Below are 18,023 nucleotides of genomic sequence, written 5' to 3'. Positions count from 1 at the left end.
TCGAACCCCGAACATCTGGATTTACAGTCAAGCGTGTTACCACTAGACCACCTACTAAAAATGTAATTTTTGTAATGATAAAATATATATTAAGATAAACGGGCTTTCTAAATTGTAATAAAACGATCGGTACGTGATTTAAAGTCAAGTGCTCATTGCGTATGTGTCCTATTTTGCTGATGATATGTCAAGTTGAAATTATCACACCTACCCGTCCGAGAGAAACACGACATGGAGGGTTTCTGAAATGCTGATATGTAAAAACACCCATTTTTGTAAACATTATTGAACAATAAAAACCTGCGTTTTGGGGGGATAGTTTTTAACATTTGTATTGAGATTTTTATTGAACGACACAGAAGGACCAACCGTGTGATATCTTAAATAACTGTCGTATGAATTTTGTATATATGCACGAAGAATATGAAACTTTGTGCTAAGTGAAATATCAAAAGGGATTAAAAGCTGGTTGTTTTATTTTGTTTTGTGAACGTATAGGAGAACAGCAAAAGTCTTTGATCTAAACTTGCTATGAAATATACATGTAGAAGTCTTTTGCCGTCAAAGAATCGAGAAAAGTCCCATTATTTGAGATCTTACATATATCTTTTTATCTTTTATTGTTTGTTGCAACTGTATTAAAATGACTGAGGATAAGAGTGAAAGGACGATGAAAATCCTGAAGTAGCTTAAGTTCACCTCGATCCTCCGATAAAATCGGGTAAAATGAATTTTAGTGAAATAACTCATATCGACTGAATTCTGTGATTAAAACACGACACACTTTGCCAAAGAAGAACCTCCGTTACCTGTTTGTCTACAACCTTTTCTTGTTCAAGACAACCTATTTTCGAACTAAATTGGAGACCGACAAATAAATTGCCTTCCATATATTATAATAAAAATATATGTATGTACAAATTTTCAGTCAGGATCATACGCAAATTAAAGAAATCGTGACACTGATGAACACTGAACACATCCAAAGATTAGATTTATCAAGCTCTTGGACATCGTGGTTTAAGTGAAATAAACGGACAGCCACCCATGAGGTATATTAAATTCTTTTGATATCAATCAGTGAGGAAAAATGTGAAATGCGAATCGCTTACGAGTGCGCATTTGATTAAAAACGGCATATCAGAAGAAATAAGAAATATATAATTTAAGGAATTACACGCAGTTTTCTCATGAACAGTATATGCTTTAGATTATGACTCTAGAGCATTATTATCATCATTATTATACCAGGTTTATATAGCGCCCTTTTTATGATAAACACGTTCAAAGGCGCCTTACAGATAGCAAACGCAGCCACTAACTAGAGGGATAGAGTGAGATAAAGCCCCCAGAACAGACAGAGAGAAAGACTATATAAATTATAGGTATATCACAAAAAAGGACACTCTATCCTTAAATTTTACACCTTTTTTTTCAACACAGAGAATATAACTTATCTACCTCTGCCACCCTCTCCTATACACATACACCACTTAAGCTAGAGTTTACACAGAACTTCGATAAAATGTATCTAAAACATACTTTCTTTAAAAACAGTAGAAAAAAACATGTTATCCCAAATCCTAGATATCAAAATACATATGTAGTAATAAATCAAAACCTTATCTTCAAGCTGAAAAGACATTATGTAAGTTTTAGACATATGCTCGATAACATATCAGTACCTAAATCAATATGGTTTCATGTATCTTAACTTAGGGAGTGATATTTTGTTTAATTGATACGACAATCAGTATAAGAGCAAACTCCACGTTGGTATTTAATTTTAATTGATATGTATATATGTAGCGGCAACATATACACAGCAATACATATGGGCTCCTCTAAAGGTTGTGTAGTTCTGGTCACAGGAGGATCCGGATTTTTAGGACAACATGTGGTTGGATTACTTCAAGAACGTGCTGAGCACGTGACCGAAATCCGAGTGCTAGATGTTATTCCATATCAAAACAACCTTGGTAAGATATTTTAGATCAGATCATTTTTTGAGTAAATTACAAGTTGATTGTCAGTTGCATTAATATATTTCACGTGTAGATGTTCGCTGCGCATACGCTTTTATTGATATTGTTTCCGACACAATTATATTGACAACAACCTTGATAAAATATTAATGTTATAATCACCTTTTAGGGAGCCAAAATGTAGAGTGGTTAAGATACAGGTGTCTTTGTGAAACGGGCGAGTCTTTAGGGGTTCAACTTACATCACTGTCCTCTCTATCACCTCACTGATAGACATCCCTTGTTCTGTTAGACAAAGTTACAACTTACACGAAGGTCGCTAATCTGTACTTGGAGACACATCGCTCAAGTAAACAAAATCAAACCGTAATTTGTAATTTATGCCAATTTAATAAGCAAAACAAAGATTTGTGGATGCTGTTTTTCGTTATTCTCATTTACCACTAAATAAAACCTGATAAAGAGCACAGACCTCCTCACTCAGTATTATGAATATTGTTATGTACTACAGGATATTAATAGAAGTTTTATATTTTAAAGATACTTTAGAAATTGTAAGATTTTAATGTAACAGCATAGGTCTGTAATAGTTACTATTGTTCCCTTCAATGTTAGTAGACTGCTATTCGTTGCGTGCGCATGTACGAAAATGACAATAAGTCTTTATCGTTATCTAACACATACCGTTAAATTCAGTCTGCCCCATTGTCATTTTTGTTCTTATATAATACGATAAGCGATAACATTGACCGATATACAGACAGACAGACAGACAGACAGACATTTAACTACCTTGACCTGGGTCATTTTTAAATGGTATCTAATTAATAATAGCGTATAATAAAAGTAAAAAAAAAAAAACGCTTATCTTTTGTGTACAACCCGTAATACCCCAGTCACACATACGGCACGGATAGCTACGTCTAGCCACGGATAGAAACGTAGTAATCCGTATCGATCCGTACCTGAGCCGTACCTCAAAGTAGTAATCCGTATCAATCCGTACCAACACTTCAAAACGTATTCAAGACTTATCCCAAACTTGCAAGTTTCTTCAACTTTTGAACATTCACAAAAGTTTGAGCGATCCATAGCCATTTGAGCGTGACTTAAGTCCAACTTGGTTGAAACTTATTTATCCGTTTTATCCGTAGTTAAATGTACTCAAACGTAGTTATCCGTACTGAAACGTACCTTGCCGTAGCTGAACGTAGTTATCCGAGGCTGCCCGTACTTAAGCGTAGTTCAACGTAGTTCACCGCAGACCCGTCCACGCGCTGGGCAAGTTGCCAGGCGCAGTAAGACGTAATTCAACGTAGTACCCCGTACCTATCTCGCGTCCTGTATTGTTTTGTTTGTTCCCCGTTTCTCACCATTTTTCCCGTACTAACACGTACTGCTCCGTACTTATCCCTCCACAGACCAATCCCATCCGCACCGTACCTCAACGCACGGACATATCCGTATGTGTGACTGTAGCTTTAACGACATGTAAAATACATACTTAATGCAAACTCGTTCATTATAACGGAATGTTATTTAACATTTAGTAGTAGTTTAATTCGTAATAAAAAGCATACAGATATATCTTATTTAATCATGTTAAATCATAATTTTGTACATTTAAAATCAACGATATATATTCAAAAGTTAAAGCCATATTCCAAGACCGGAGACCCTATAAACTTAAGCCCCGTAACTGTGTAAATATGGATATCTATATAGTTTAAACCGGCTCCTTACTTTTTTATCCCCTATATGTCCCAATGTCACACGACAGGGTAAATATAAGTAATCCCCACGAGGTGATATCCTTACACACAAACAAAGCTAACAAAGGCACAATGTGTAAAACTCAAATATGTATGTGTGAAAATATGCAAAAATACCTAATGTACGAACCACACACGTGTGTACTTAATGCCTTTGCAGAGGGCAGAGTAAAAGGAAAACAAACATTCTCTGCCAGGCGACAAATGTCAAAGGTGCTTAAGGAACTGCCTACCAGTTCCTAAAAATACAATAATGAAAAAAAGATGACGAGTTCCGGTTATTCCATTGCATAAAGAAATCTTGCAAAAAACTTCATCTTCACGACAGGTTGGACTTAAGCTGCTAAAGAACATTTAACATGCAGACAAACAGAAAAGTAAACAGAAAGAAGTAGTAGTTCAAATTACACAACCATGGAAAAATCGTGCTAATAATACATCACATAGACGTATCCGAAAGCAGTGAGATGTCCGAAAACATAGACTGTGAACTGTTTACAAACAGAAAAGTAAACAGAAAGAAGTAGTAGTTCAAAACCATGGAAAAATCGTGCTAATAATACATGACATAGACGTATCCGAAAGCAGTGTGATGTCCGAAAACATAGACTGTGGACTGTTTACAAAAATCTAATTAAATTCTAGCCAAAAAATTGCTATACAAGAGATGTAGTCATATGAGTAAAACATATGAAACAAAACAAGTTAGATGGGTCCAAAAATATAAAAGAAACAGCCCAGATACAGAAAAAAGTAACTCCCTGTTCTAGACAAAAGAGTAGATCCTCACCAACAAAGAGAAAAGTAACTTCTCCTGAGGAAAGTGTAAACTTTGAAAAGATATATAGACAATCAGGAGAGTCCAATAAATTAGCTGAGAATAAGAAAGAGAGCATGCACGCCAATAATAGTAGTAATACATGCCAAAATATGAATGAAAGCTCTCAGTGTGAAACTTAGGTGAAATGCAAAATTCACAAATACAAAATATACCCATGTTTCCTCACCCATCAATGTTTAACATTCATCTCACCTTACCCAAACAGCAAATCCCAAAGACAGGGTCGTTGGTAGTCTTTCGGTGAATGGAACGTACTTTTCCTGTTATTTTGTACATCTCAGTAATACCCTGGTCACAAGAACGCTACGAACTCCGTACGAGTAGGTTTTCAGTCGAATTTTGGACATCGTTAACTCGTATTTTTTGAGCTCGTAGAGGACTCGAGAACTCGGTGAAAATGTTTCACCGAGCTCCCGAGTTCCCTACGAGCTTGTAGAGATTTTCGAAGTCGGGAGCAGCTCGCGAGATCCCCGTACGAGAACCGCACGGGCCCCGGAAGAGCTCATACGAGCATCGCACGATGTCCGTGCGGATTTGAAAAACTGCGAGGCTTGCCGATGCTCGCACGACTATCGAAGGGAACTCGATCAACGTACGATGTCCGCACAATATTAAGGACACCGTTCGGAGAATGTGCGATGTCCTCAAAGTGTTCACAGGGCGCTACGATCGCCGTACGGACCCTTATAATCTACCCTACTACAGTCAATTAACACAGACAGCGTTCTCAGGACCGGAAGTGTATGTTATACCTAATGAGCTAATCGGGATGTGCTTATTTTAGATCATGTCGAAAGGATACCGGTGCAGCAGTATGTTGGAAGCGTAACTGACAGTGGCCTGGTACATAGAGCATGCGTCGGCGTCACCTGTGTTATGCACTTGGCTAGTATAGTTGATATGTCACTTCTACCTAAAGTACACCTGAGCCGCCAAATAAATGTTGAAGGTAAATGATCAAATGTCAAAAGGTTCATCACCATTAAAAGCCGAAAAGTCGTCATATGGTCCCTACTATTTTCCTGTGACTGGAACAGACAAAAGGCAAGAAACAACAAAGCAGATAATGTTTATTATTCAAATTTAGTTAAACTGGTATAAGGCATATGACTTTCCTCAAAACATTTTGCAGCCAATTATTTATTCATATAATTTCTTTCAATGTATCTAAACATTGTATATATCTATTATTCTGAAAAGATATTTCAGTCTATTTTTGAACTGTAACCTTATTCATTAACTACCAAATCAGAAAAATAAATACTAACAATTCTTGATGTTTTACACTTGAGGCAGAAACAGTGAGATCCGCGATACAAGGTCGTATTATAAATTATCATATAGTAGGAAAGATTTCCACCACTGCCAGAAACTCCACTCTCGGCACAGTAACTGTTCAGGTGTTTCGTGGTGGGGAATTGTTCGTATAAATTCTACCTACCTATGATAATTTATAATGTTAACTCCTGTCTTCGCGAATCCCGGATATGGGAAATGTAACTGTTATGAATTTAATTATTCTGCTATATGCAGACAATCTCTATAAATTCATTGTATCCTCGTTATATGATCCAGTGAACTTTCAGAGACAGTATATAGCTTTCCTTGTCCTAATTAGTTAAAAAGATTAAAACTTAACTGCTGATATGTGAGGCATATTAACCGAGATGAGTACAGAGCAAGTTCTCATGGACGGAAAGGGCGGTCAGAGGCCTTAAACAAAGTTCAAACCTTCTGCAAGAAATAAGTTTTGAAGGAACAAATGTTCGAAATTCGTAAAAGTTAGTTAGCGGCCCAATTTTGTAATGTAATATTCAACATAACTGAGACTAAAACAATGTCATATACTAGTATACCATAGAGCAGTTGCGCAAACAGGAAACAACAGTATAAGCTGATTCTTATCTTGCTTATGCGTCTGCAATTGCACGAACAAAAAGCAAGTTAAAAAAGCTAAACATGATTAATTAATCCTGCTTAACAAAATTCTGGGTAATAGCTTTTAATATTACCAAGGAAAACTGTTTTTTCCTTAACTACATATATTTTTCTATGAAACTGTTTTTACTTTGTCTCAAGGCACAAAGAACGTGATTGTAGCTTGCCGTAAGAACGGTGTCAAACGGCTGTTATACTGCAGTACGGTAGAAGTCGTGACCGGAGCAAACAATATATATGATGGAACAGAGGATAATACGGAATACGTTACCAACCATCTGTTCAAGGCATATGGACCTACAAAGCTTGAAGCCGAAAGACTTGTACTAGAAGCAAATTGTAAGCTACTTACTCATTTGATACCATAATTCTCAAAATGTTACCAGTCATCTCTAACTTTCCATAATTACATCTCATATGTTTTCGTCTTTTTTCTTCGTCTGAAAATCAGCCACATTGTCCATCATCTTTAGTCCTTCGTGAACGCTTTTCAATTCAAAATGGTAAAGTACAGAACTGAACTATGCATCAAAAGGTTGTGGCTTCACCGGCGGGTGAGGCAAATGGTTTTCTACACAATTTATGTGAAACAAGAGGACCATGATGGCCCTATATCGCTCACCTGAGTTTAATTGCTTGCTTGAACAAATTTCTTTGCTAATGCTTCAAAAACAAACAAAAAAAAATAGGTGAGAAGGTCATAGTAAAGATTCTTCAAAATAAGTACTGAAATCTGTAAAAAATTATACAGGTGGTCCAAATATCTTTGCTGTAGCTTCAAAAACAAGAGAGTAGGTCAGTAGGTCAGGGTTAATAATATTTAAGATGAATATTGAAATCTGTAACAAAAGTTCTACATGTGGTAGAAATTTCCATGCTTATTCTCAAAAACAAGAAAGTTGGTCAGAAGGTCACGATTCAGACTATTCAAGATGAGTATTGAAATCTGTATAAAAATATACAGATGGTCCAAATTTCTATACTGTAACTTCAAAAACGAAAAAGTAGGTCAGTAGGTCACGATTAAGACTATTCAAGATGAGTATTGAAATCGGTATCAAACATTATACATGTGGTCCAAATCTTTTTGCTGTAGCTTCAAAAACAAGAAAGTAGGTCAGTAGTTCAGGGCAAAGAACATTAAAGATGAGTATTGAAATCTTTATCGAAAGTTATTGACGTGTTCTAAATTTCTATGCTGTTAAGATCGGTGTGCAAAACTGTATATGTCACCCAAATTGCAAGGCTGTATCTTAAAAAAACAAAAAATAGGTCAGTGGGTCAAGGTCACCGTCAAGTGACCCCTAATTACTTGGGGTCATCAGGTAATTAAAAATAAACAGTCTAGGAAATATGATCAGATAATTTTTCAAGTCAGTATTTTTCCTATATAACTCATACAAGTGACCCCAGGGACGGGGCCTCTTTTCACCCCATGGGCATAATTTGAACAATCTTGTTAGAGAACCACTCAGCAATGCTACATACCAAATATCAAAGGCTTAAGCCTTGAACTTTCAGACAAGAAAATGTTTAAAAACATTTTCCTATATAAGTCTATGTAAAACTTGGGGCCTCTTGGGCAGGGCCTCTTTTCATCCTAGGCCTTGCAGTTTCAGACAAGAAAATTTTTAAAGTTTTTTCCTATTCAAGTCTATGTAAAACTTGGGACCCCCGGAGCATGGCCTCTTTTCATCCCAGGGTAATAATTTGAACAATCTTGATAGAGGACCACAAGGCAATGCTACATGCCAAATATCAAAGACCTAGATCTTGTGGTTTCAGACAAAAGGATTTTTACCCCAGGGGCATAATTTGAACAAACTTCATAGAGGACCATTAGATAATGTTACATGCCAAATATCAAGGCTCTACGCTTTGTGGTTTGGGACAAGAAGATTTTCAAAGTTTTCCCTATATAAGTCAATGTAAACCATGTGACCCCAAGGGCGGGGCCATATTTGACCCTAGGAGGATAATTTGAACAATCTTGATAGAGGAATACTAGATGATGCTACCTGCCAAATATTAAAGCCCTATGACCTGTGGTGTTGGACAAGAAGATTTTTAAAGTTTTTTCTTTCGGTTCCATGGCAACCAGAGTTCTGTATGGAATTCAATTCTTTGAACAAGTTTTAAAGACGACCATCCAAGGAACATCCCTGTGAAGTGTCATCAAAATTGGCCAAGTGGTTTAGGAGATGTTGTTTAAAGGAAAGTGTGGACGGACGCCGGACGACGGACGGACGGACGGACGCCGGACGGTGAGCTAATAATGGATCGATGCCTTAGTAAGGAAAGTATCAGTATCTTCACTGAGTAGATCGGAAAGTACGCTTATTTCGATTCAGTATAGTCTTTTCATGTAAACTATAAGAACAGAAAAGGGGTGACATGTGAAAGAAATAAGCATATTAGTATGTTTATATAAAATGTAAACGACAATAAATACATCGCATTATTTGAAATAGGTGCACCGGTTGGAACGTGTAACTGGTAAAGCAGGCAATCTTCAATTTCAACATAACTGATGCTACGAAAACATTAACATGTATAAATCTTCCAAACCATTTTCTCGACATTTTATTGGTCAGCAAGCGCAAGATACTGGCCTGTGTATAATTTTTTCATCACTTTGGTTGAAAACCACTGGGTTATTTCATTGAACACTCTTCTTGATCTTGATCAGCAATTTTCAGTTTACACCAGCAGTAATATGGCGAACGCCTCTCGGTTCGCAAATTTATTAATCATTTACTTTATAGTCGCAGTGCTTTATCTAGTGCTTTTGGAAAAACAGGTTATATGTCCCCGTATAACCCGTCAAGACATTACTTATGTTATATTACAGGTCACACTCTACAGACGCTTGCATTACGACCAGCTATGATGTACGGCGAATTAGAATGGAGATCTACAGGGTATCTTGTTACTGGGTTTTTGGCACAGAAAATGAGATCTTATGTTCGCATAGATTGTCAAAATGGCATTGCAGAACACGTTTACGTTGGTAACGTTGCATGGGGATTTGTTTGTGCAGAGACCAAACTCCATGAAGGCAAAGTTGAGCACGACATAACCGGAAATAGTTATTTCATCGTGGATGATTCTCCAAAATCTAGTGTTTTTGCATTTCTTGGAGAGATTATGACAGAAATAGGTCTGAAGCCATTCGGACCACCTATCCCTGTATGGTGTTTGGTCTTTCCGCTTTATATACTATATTTTCTTCTAAGCGTTATTTCAATAGTGTATAAAGTAAATTTCTTTGTTGGAATCGCTGAATTTTTGTCTTTGACGAGAATATATTTGTTTAGATACGAGAAAGCAACCAAGAAACTTGGTTATAAGCCTTTGTACAGTTTTGATGAATCAAAGTCAAGAACAGCCAAATACTACAAATCATATTTGCCACCGCGTTGTAAAGACTAGTCTTATTATACTGCCATTGTGGTAACTAAAAGAAAAAAAATCAAGTGATATTTCAATTTCAGTTGAATAATCGAATTGGCTGTTTGAAGATCATCAACTTTTTTTTTTGCTTCCATTTTGCTGGTACTGATTTGAACGAACTCGATAATGTGAAGACCATAATACATTCTCAAAACACAGCACTTCCGGTTTAGACATAATTATATAAAAACGAAAAAATATCCAGTAGGTGTAGCCATGTCCCGTGCAGGCAGTACGCTACAGTTGTACAGTTGTGTACGCATTTGGTTAAAATATACACTAAAACATTGATAAAATAAAAGAAAAATATGTAAACAAAAGAACTCAGTTGGCAAACTGACATGACAAGGAATATTACGAAGCAACATCCCCATAAAAAATACAATATCAAGTATGTTACGATTATATCTCGTATGCATAAATAGATTCTACATCATTATGATAATTTGCGGAGAGAAAATGTTACATTATTTGAACCGTTTTAGGGAAATTCGTCTAACAGTTAGAATCACACACATATCCAAGCATCTGAACGATGAACCTTGGTCAATCGAATAATAAACCACAAAAAATATTGTTTAGCTCATTGAAACATAAAAATATGCAAATATTCATTGCAAATGACGTCATTATGTACTCTTACCGATATGCGCGTCGACCTTTTGTTATCTTAGTTTATTACTGTTTTCTTTTCTTTCTTCTTTTGTTTAGCCAACAAAAGGGTTTTATAATTCCGCGTAAAATAGAAGAAACATAAGCTTTATAAATGTAAGAACAAGAGAATTAGGTAGTGGATTCTAGTTCTGTATCTTTTATTATAACTTGGACAAAGACGGTAGCTCTAACAGTTACCTATTGTTGTGAATAAACGTCATTTTAACCGAACTGAATAAGTTTGACAAACTGCTTTTATGCAGCCATTGGTAATGATAAGATTTGATAGGCCGCCTGTTTTATTTCAAGATATCAGTGATATTATAGATCAAGTTTCTGTTAATAAATTGAATTTGCTGTTTGAAGATAAATGTATCTACATGATTGTTCCTAAAGCATCAATAGATTTTTTTTTTCAACTTTAGATCAGCAAAATTATTATTTGACGCCATTAAGCTCTTCATTTTGTACTAATATCTATTCATTTAAAATAAATAATAATCCATATATTTTTGCTGCAAATGACTTTACTTGGGCAACAGTTGCAATTTCATAACAATATCTGAAACGACGAATATAACTAATAATGCCGTTTGTTTCATTTTTGTGTTGTACTATTATACTATGCCTTGAAAAAATAACTATTTGATAGAAGCTGATTAAGTATTAGTTACACAAGATGCAGTATGTATTTATATGATTTTGTTTCTTTCATATTTTGCGGACATTTGTGTTTGCTATAAATCATGCTATCAAAACTGGCATTTAAAGTAAATAAACGTAAGGTCAACTATGTCGTGACACAGAAACACCTGTTCCAAGGACAATGAGAGCGCTACAAGCAAATTCACATAGACAGCCACTGTTAAATATGGTTAGTTTTAGATGTTTACATTTTTGTCGCTATCATTTAAATATTTAGGGTCTTGGTAACCGCAAAGTTAGAAGCAAACTTGTGTCCACATATTTTACCATTTAAGCGTGGGCTGTTCTCTTTTTGAAATGTTATAGTAATAAAATTATACTTTTCTAACTGATGATTTTTTGTTTTCTGTAAAAGCCGTGACTAAAAGGACCAATATAAGAAGTGGTTGTTGTAGTGTAAGTAATCTGTTATGTGACAAAACAAAGGAGCACTGCAGGAAATAGTCTCTTCCTGTTTGTGATATACATTATCTCAGGGTTGCCACAGGATTTGAAAAGTCAGGGAAATTTGATGAATTGCCAGGGAGTTTTGAAAATTGGTCTGTGAAAAAAGTAATTCCACACAACAACAACAAAAACTCGGGCTAATTAAGATTAAATATGTCACCAAGGTATTAAGGTTTCCAGACAGTGAAGTGAAAATAGTTTTTCTAAAGATTCGTTGAAAACAAACATGCTGCATTTCTTTGTTTTAACAATTGCCAAAATGTTACAGCTCTTCCCCCACCCCCAGCACCGGCTTAAGCGGGATTCTATTAAACATCTATTGAATGGATTCCAGGATCCCCAAGGACCAGAAAATATAACAACACTGAATCCAAGAGTGTGAAGACTTTTTCTACAACCGCTATACGGTACTTAAAGATTGCTATTTGGATACCGGTAGTTAATAAAATCTGTAAAAGGATCCTTTGGAAGTAAAGAATGTAACCAGAATAATGTAATCAGAGTAATGTAATCAGAATAACAGCAGACTCTGTTTTATTAAGTTTGTTTACGAGAGGTAATGAAAAATGCAACACTTCTCACGTACCCGAGCACCGGCTTGAGTGGAATTCTATTGCATATCTAATAAATAGACTCCATGATCCAAAAGGGCCAGAAAATATAACAATACCGAAACCTACGGTACCAAATCCAACTGAAGAGCTGCATTCTTTAAGGCCTCTACAGACGAGAAAACTTAGGTGTACGGCAATTATCTAGCAGGCTTTCAAAAACATTTGAAGTGTACGACACACAAACAAGAAGGATGTTTCATCGGTAACTGAATGTGCGCTGAAGTAATAGTAATGTACAGAATTGTGGAATGTGTTATTTTTAACTGACGATGTCCTCCTTAGTCTACTTGTATGTCTCCTCGTCTGTAGCGGACTTTACTGAAAACAATGCTGGAAAAGTTCATTCAGCCTGTTGTCACTGAAAAGGCAAACACTACTTTGGGAAGCATTAACCGTTGCCCTGTTAAATTTCTATAATGAATTTGTCCGTCTTTCCATTTGGGTGCTTACCAAAAAGATACTGACTGAATGACGAACAGTGGAGTTCTTGAGCAGACTGCACGGATGCGCAGGCTGATCATGATCTACGCTGGTTGCAAAGGCAGAATCAATCTTGTCCAGCATGATAAAGGTTAATGTGGACTCTGAAAATGTTGTACATTCCAAGAATGTAGAAATAGGTTTTGCCTCCATAGTTGTAGTTAACCTTGTTGATAGACGTCAGAAGAAGAGCTTTGTCCTCAGCGGCTTTTACATCACTTTGTAATGAATCTTTAAATTATTTCTTTATTAGTGTTTGAAAATTCAAAGACGTTTCAATGAAAGAGAGGATTCGCTGGTTATGGGGGAGGAGGAGGTCGAAGGATTACAGTGGTATTGGTCCGTGAACTTCAGAATATGTCACGGAAGTCATGGTATGGTCGGAGAATTTTATTTTCCTCTTCTTGTGGCAACAGTGTAATTATAATATTTTCCAATGCCGGCAAAATCTGTCTGAACTCAGCTTAAAAAGATGTTCGTTTATCATAATTTCTGTGTTTTGATGATATACTCCTAAACCTTAAACAATCCTACAAGTATACTAGTATTTGATTACATGCAAAATATAAAACTGATGAGGGTGTTTGGAAAGTGGAAAAAAAATTGTTGGGTTTAACGTTGCGCCGACACAATTACAGGTCATATAACTGAAACTGATTAATTTGATTAAACGCCTATATCTGTGCAATGACATATTCAATGGCGTTGTACCTTTGATTAACAAACCTTAAAACATAATGATGAAGACTTTTTTGAATGTATCAAGTGAATACGTTTGCGCATTGCTAACGGGAGTTCATTCCACATTTTTGGACCAATAGTCATTAATGTTTTTTTTTCTGACGATCTCAAACCTTGTCTACTAGGAACATACTCTGTTAGCAGTTCTGTTAAATAAATATGTGCTCTGCCAATGTGACAGGTATACATGAAGGAACGTATTTTAAACTAAATCATTGCTTTCACCAGCAACCAATGTAAGTGATACAATGCTTGTTTAAAACTGTCAAATTTCCTCCTGTTAAGGACAAGTTTTGCACACATTTTGTATCCGTTGCACCTTACGCACTTCACCGTTAGCTACACTGTACAGTATGGCATTGCAGTTTACCAGATGTGACTTAACTGGAGACAAAACGAAATTTCAGTGGCTGCCATGGCTAAATATTTTCGGATGTTAGCAACTAACGTGATCTTTAAAGTTCAAGATTTCATCAGGAAATGCACAAAAATATCTTATTGTGTTTTCACATTTGATATCATCACCAGCAATGTTTATCGAATTTGTAAAATATTTGTTCAATTCAAGCCAGCTACCAAACATAATAAATTCGGTTTATGAAGTGTTCATAACATCAAAAAGAATTCCAGCATAGGTGAGATACGGCCATGGACCAAGGTAACTGCCTTGGGTTACACAGCGTTCAAGATGGCGGTCTGATGAAAATGCATTGTTGACATTAACCTTACACGTACAAGGACTTAAGAAGGAGTTACCCATTGAAGAGCTGTTTCACAGACACCATACTGTGCTTTTAGGACATCTAGCAGAATGTCGTGGTCGACATTGCCAAATGTCGCACTTAAGTCAATTGCAATAAAGGTCATGACTTCTTGCTCCATACTACTAAGTCATTAACGAACCGAAGCAGCGCCGCAGATTCACAGGAGTGACATTTCCTTTATGGTTTCTCAGGCAAAATACTGTTTTGATTTACATGTTTGTTTAACCTGTAAAGAAAAAGATTTCTGGGTAAGTTTTGACAGAAATGATAAATTACTCGCTGGACGATAGTTGGACAGCTCTACTTCAAGACCTGCTTTCTGCAGAGTCTAACAACAGCTTATTTTTTTTTTCACAGAAACGTCACAAAAGGATAATACATGTTAACTTATATTTTTGTACTGATGCTTTTTCGTAAGGTATATCAAATTTCAAGTTCAAGGAATTACTTTACATGTATTTACATCTTTGTCGTTTCTTTTTACAGGCTATACTGTGCAAGTTTATAATCCTACATGCTGCAAGGTCTAGTTTCTCTAATCCCCTATTGTTCGATTATCCACTAATTGATCTCTAGTGTAGGTCTACTTTACATGTGAAAGACAGGTAATGTCTGATAAAATTATCAAAAATTTCACTGGATGCAAGCGATTCAAATCACTAAATACAGCTTTATAGAAGCGCCGAAAGATGCAAAGTGCATTCATGTCCATTATATCCAATTTTCAGCACAATCACCGCACAAATAACAGTTATTACGGTAAGATTCAGGAGCAAAGAAAACACGTCTGCCTCATACGGCGACGTATATACTATAGGTCATATGGCGGCATTCCAGCTTTGATGGAGGACGACCATAGGTGCCCCTCCGTCCATTATTTCAATACGGGTATACCACTTCTATGAATTTCTTGGGTGGTTCCAATACTCCTGCTTTCATAGCATTGAGTGTTGTATAATCACCCCTAGGATATGGTGCCTGCTTTTTATTTCGCCTGTTGACAGCTTCTGTGATATGCAGGCCCCGTAACCTCAGATCCCTTTCTAAGTTCTAGTTTGTTTATAACTGCCCATTGTTTTCTCGCTTGGGGCCCATTATTTTAACTGGGGACTATAGGCAGCTTTACATAGAATTACACACTAGTGTAGCATTGAAGGTTCCACGTGCACCGCCATGTGAACACATCTGTGGATGTGTGTAACCTTTGTAAATGTTGAGTTCTGCTTAACCCGAATCCGGGGTTAGAGGGCGTGGATGGTAGCATGCATTTCCACTACCGCCGATGAACAAGGTCAATCAAACCGAACCTGCAACATTTTAATTTTTGTCGTGTTAAGCGACCTATGGAGTTTTCACCCCGATGGTACACCATTTTGAGCCCCGAAGAAGATAAGTGAGTTAGTGAGTTGAGTTTTACGGCGAATCGACACAAAATGGTCATATATCGCCGAGAAGAAGTCATATTGCAAACGCCAACTGTAAAGCATAATCATTTATGTAAAAAGTAAAGCATACCTAAAATCATCCATGTAAAAATGTAAAGTAGACTATGCATAATGTAAAGCATATCTAAAATCATACATGTAAAAATGTAAAGTATTTCTAAAATCAGTTATGTAAAAATGTATATGCGTATGTGTTAAAATATCAGCTGCAAACATAATAATATTGCAAAAGATGTAAATAAAAATATGAAATGTTAGATTTTTTGCTTTAAAAACGATAAAATATTTCCAACTGAAACTTTTTCAAATAACTCTTTCAAAGATTGAACGTCATAAAATGTACTGCGTTGTGTGGCAAAGTCCACACAGTCGTTTTAAACATGTTTAATAGTTAGTGAGAATGAGAATGAGTCAAACGGGTATGACCTATTCGACAACGAGAAAGAACAACTTCCTCCCTGCGAACAGATCTGTTCCCTTGGTGCCATTCCCCTAGAGTAGGTTTGATATCATGAAGTTTATTAAATGAAGCATTGTTCCATGACCATTGCCATTTAGATAAAATATATTTGTTAATATTGGGCTTAAAGTCGGTATGTGGTAATTTCAAATTAGATTGTGATAATGAAAGGGATTTCTTTGCTGCAGTATCAGCATCCTCGTTTCCATAAATACCAACATGACTGGGAATCCAACAAAATATGATAGACCTTTTTAAAGATAGTTCATGAACCCTGAGAAGAATATTTTGAATGAATGGATTTTCCATATTTCGGTTATGAATTGACTGTAAAACAGAAAGTGAGTCGGAAAAGATAATATATTTTTCTTCACTATTTTTTTATATAAAATTTAGGGCTAAAACAATAGCTTTTGCCTCGGCTGAAAATATTATTGCATTATTTGGCAAACGTAATTTTGACTGAGTAAATTGCAAAACAGTCCTTGTAAGTTGACTTGATTTCATGATATTTGGACTTAAAATATTTCAGGGTTTGTTGCAGACTTTCTAAAGGCAGTTCTCAAATCGAAAACAACTGTAGGGGCATTAAGGCTCCATGGTGGTGTATCTGGAATCGAATTTTCTTTAATACCATCGAATTCAAAGTCAGTTTCATTCATAGAGGACTTTTATGCGAAATCCAGACGGTTCGATTTGTTTTTGTTTTTTTTTCTCTCAATAAAAATCGAAGTACTTGGGTTTAAACATAATTTTATGAACAGGATTAGATTTGTTGGCAGCCACTCTCAAAGCCTATTGCAATGGAAGTTATTCTCGGCGTGTGTAAAGAGAGTGTCGTTTGCTTCAGAATATAAGCTTTCAACTGGCGATGTTCGGAATGCACCAAGAGCAACACGAAGACCTTGATTATGGATGGTATCTTCCATTTGTGAATAAGATTTTCTTGCTGAACCATAAACAACGCAACCGTTATCTAGCTTAGATCTAATTAAAGCTGCGATCGGCTCCCTAATCAGTATTTGAAATTACCTTTAAAAGATTCAATGACTTCAGACATTTGGCTTTCATGTATTTTATATGTGGTATAAAAGAAAGCTTTTTATCAAAGACAACGCCAAGAAATTTTGCATCGTCAACAACGGGTACCATTTAGAAAAAGCTCAGGGTCACAATGATGTTTTCGTATTTGACAAAAGTGGACACACTGAGTTTTCGATTGGGAAAATTTAAACCCATTTTCCATGGTCCAAGTTTGAACTTTATTCAAACACTTGTAATTGGCGTTCAATCGTACGCATATTTTTTGAACGATAACATAACAAAAAATCGTCAAAATATAATGAACAGTCTGTACCTGGTAACAAACATTTCACAATATCCGAAGAAGATAAGAAAATAAGATATGAGCAACAGGTAAGTTAACCCATTGTTTTGGTATCGAACACACGGGGGAAATCGCTTGATTCATGTACCATTTTATTTGTAATTTCCTTGTTACTTGGATTTTAACTAAATAAGAGGGCCTAGATATCGCTCACCAGATTTGATATGGCCTACTTACCTAGTTTTTGACCCAACATGACCCAGTTTCAAACTTGACCTAGAAATCATCTATACAAATATTCTGACCAAGTTTCATAAAGATTGGTTTACAACTGTGGCCTCTAGAGTGTTAACAAGCTTTTCCTTTGATTTGACCGGGTGACCTACTTTTAAACCCC

At 36.1% G+C, this 18,023-nt stretch overlaps 1 protein-coding gene across 1 annotated transcript; it reads left to right on the top strand.

Annotated features, from left to right (window-relative positions):
• Positions 1–623: 623 nt before the first annotated feature.
• LOC123535257 (3 beta-hydroxysteroid dehydrogenase/Delta 5-->4-isomerase type 1-like) lies at positions 624–12,130 on the top strand. The gene is made up of 4 exons (XM_045317845.2): positions 624–1,979; positions 5,383–5,547; positions 6,678–6,875; positions 9,388–12,130. Exons 1-4 carry the CDS (start codon positions 1,796–1,798, stop codon positions 9,966–9,968), a joined length of 1,128 nt encoding a protein of 375 aa, XP_045173780.2. The 5' UTR covers positions 624–1,795; the 3' UTR covers positions 9,969–12,130.
• Positions 12,131–18,023: the final 5,893 nt, after the last annotated feature.

The sequence above is a fragment of the Mercenaria mercenaria genome, chromosome 12, assembly GCF_021730395.1.
Source record: "Mercenaria mercenaria strain notata chromosome 12, MADL_Memer_1, whole genome shotgun sequence".
In the NCBI taxonomy this organism is placed as follows: domain Eukaryota; kingdom Metazoa; phylum Mollusca; class Bivalvia; order Venerida; family Veneridae; genus Mercenaria; species Mercenaria mercenaria.
The sequence above is the reverse complement of the archived record's forward strand: the minus strand, read 5'-3'. Positions and strand labels throughout refer to the sequence as shown.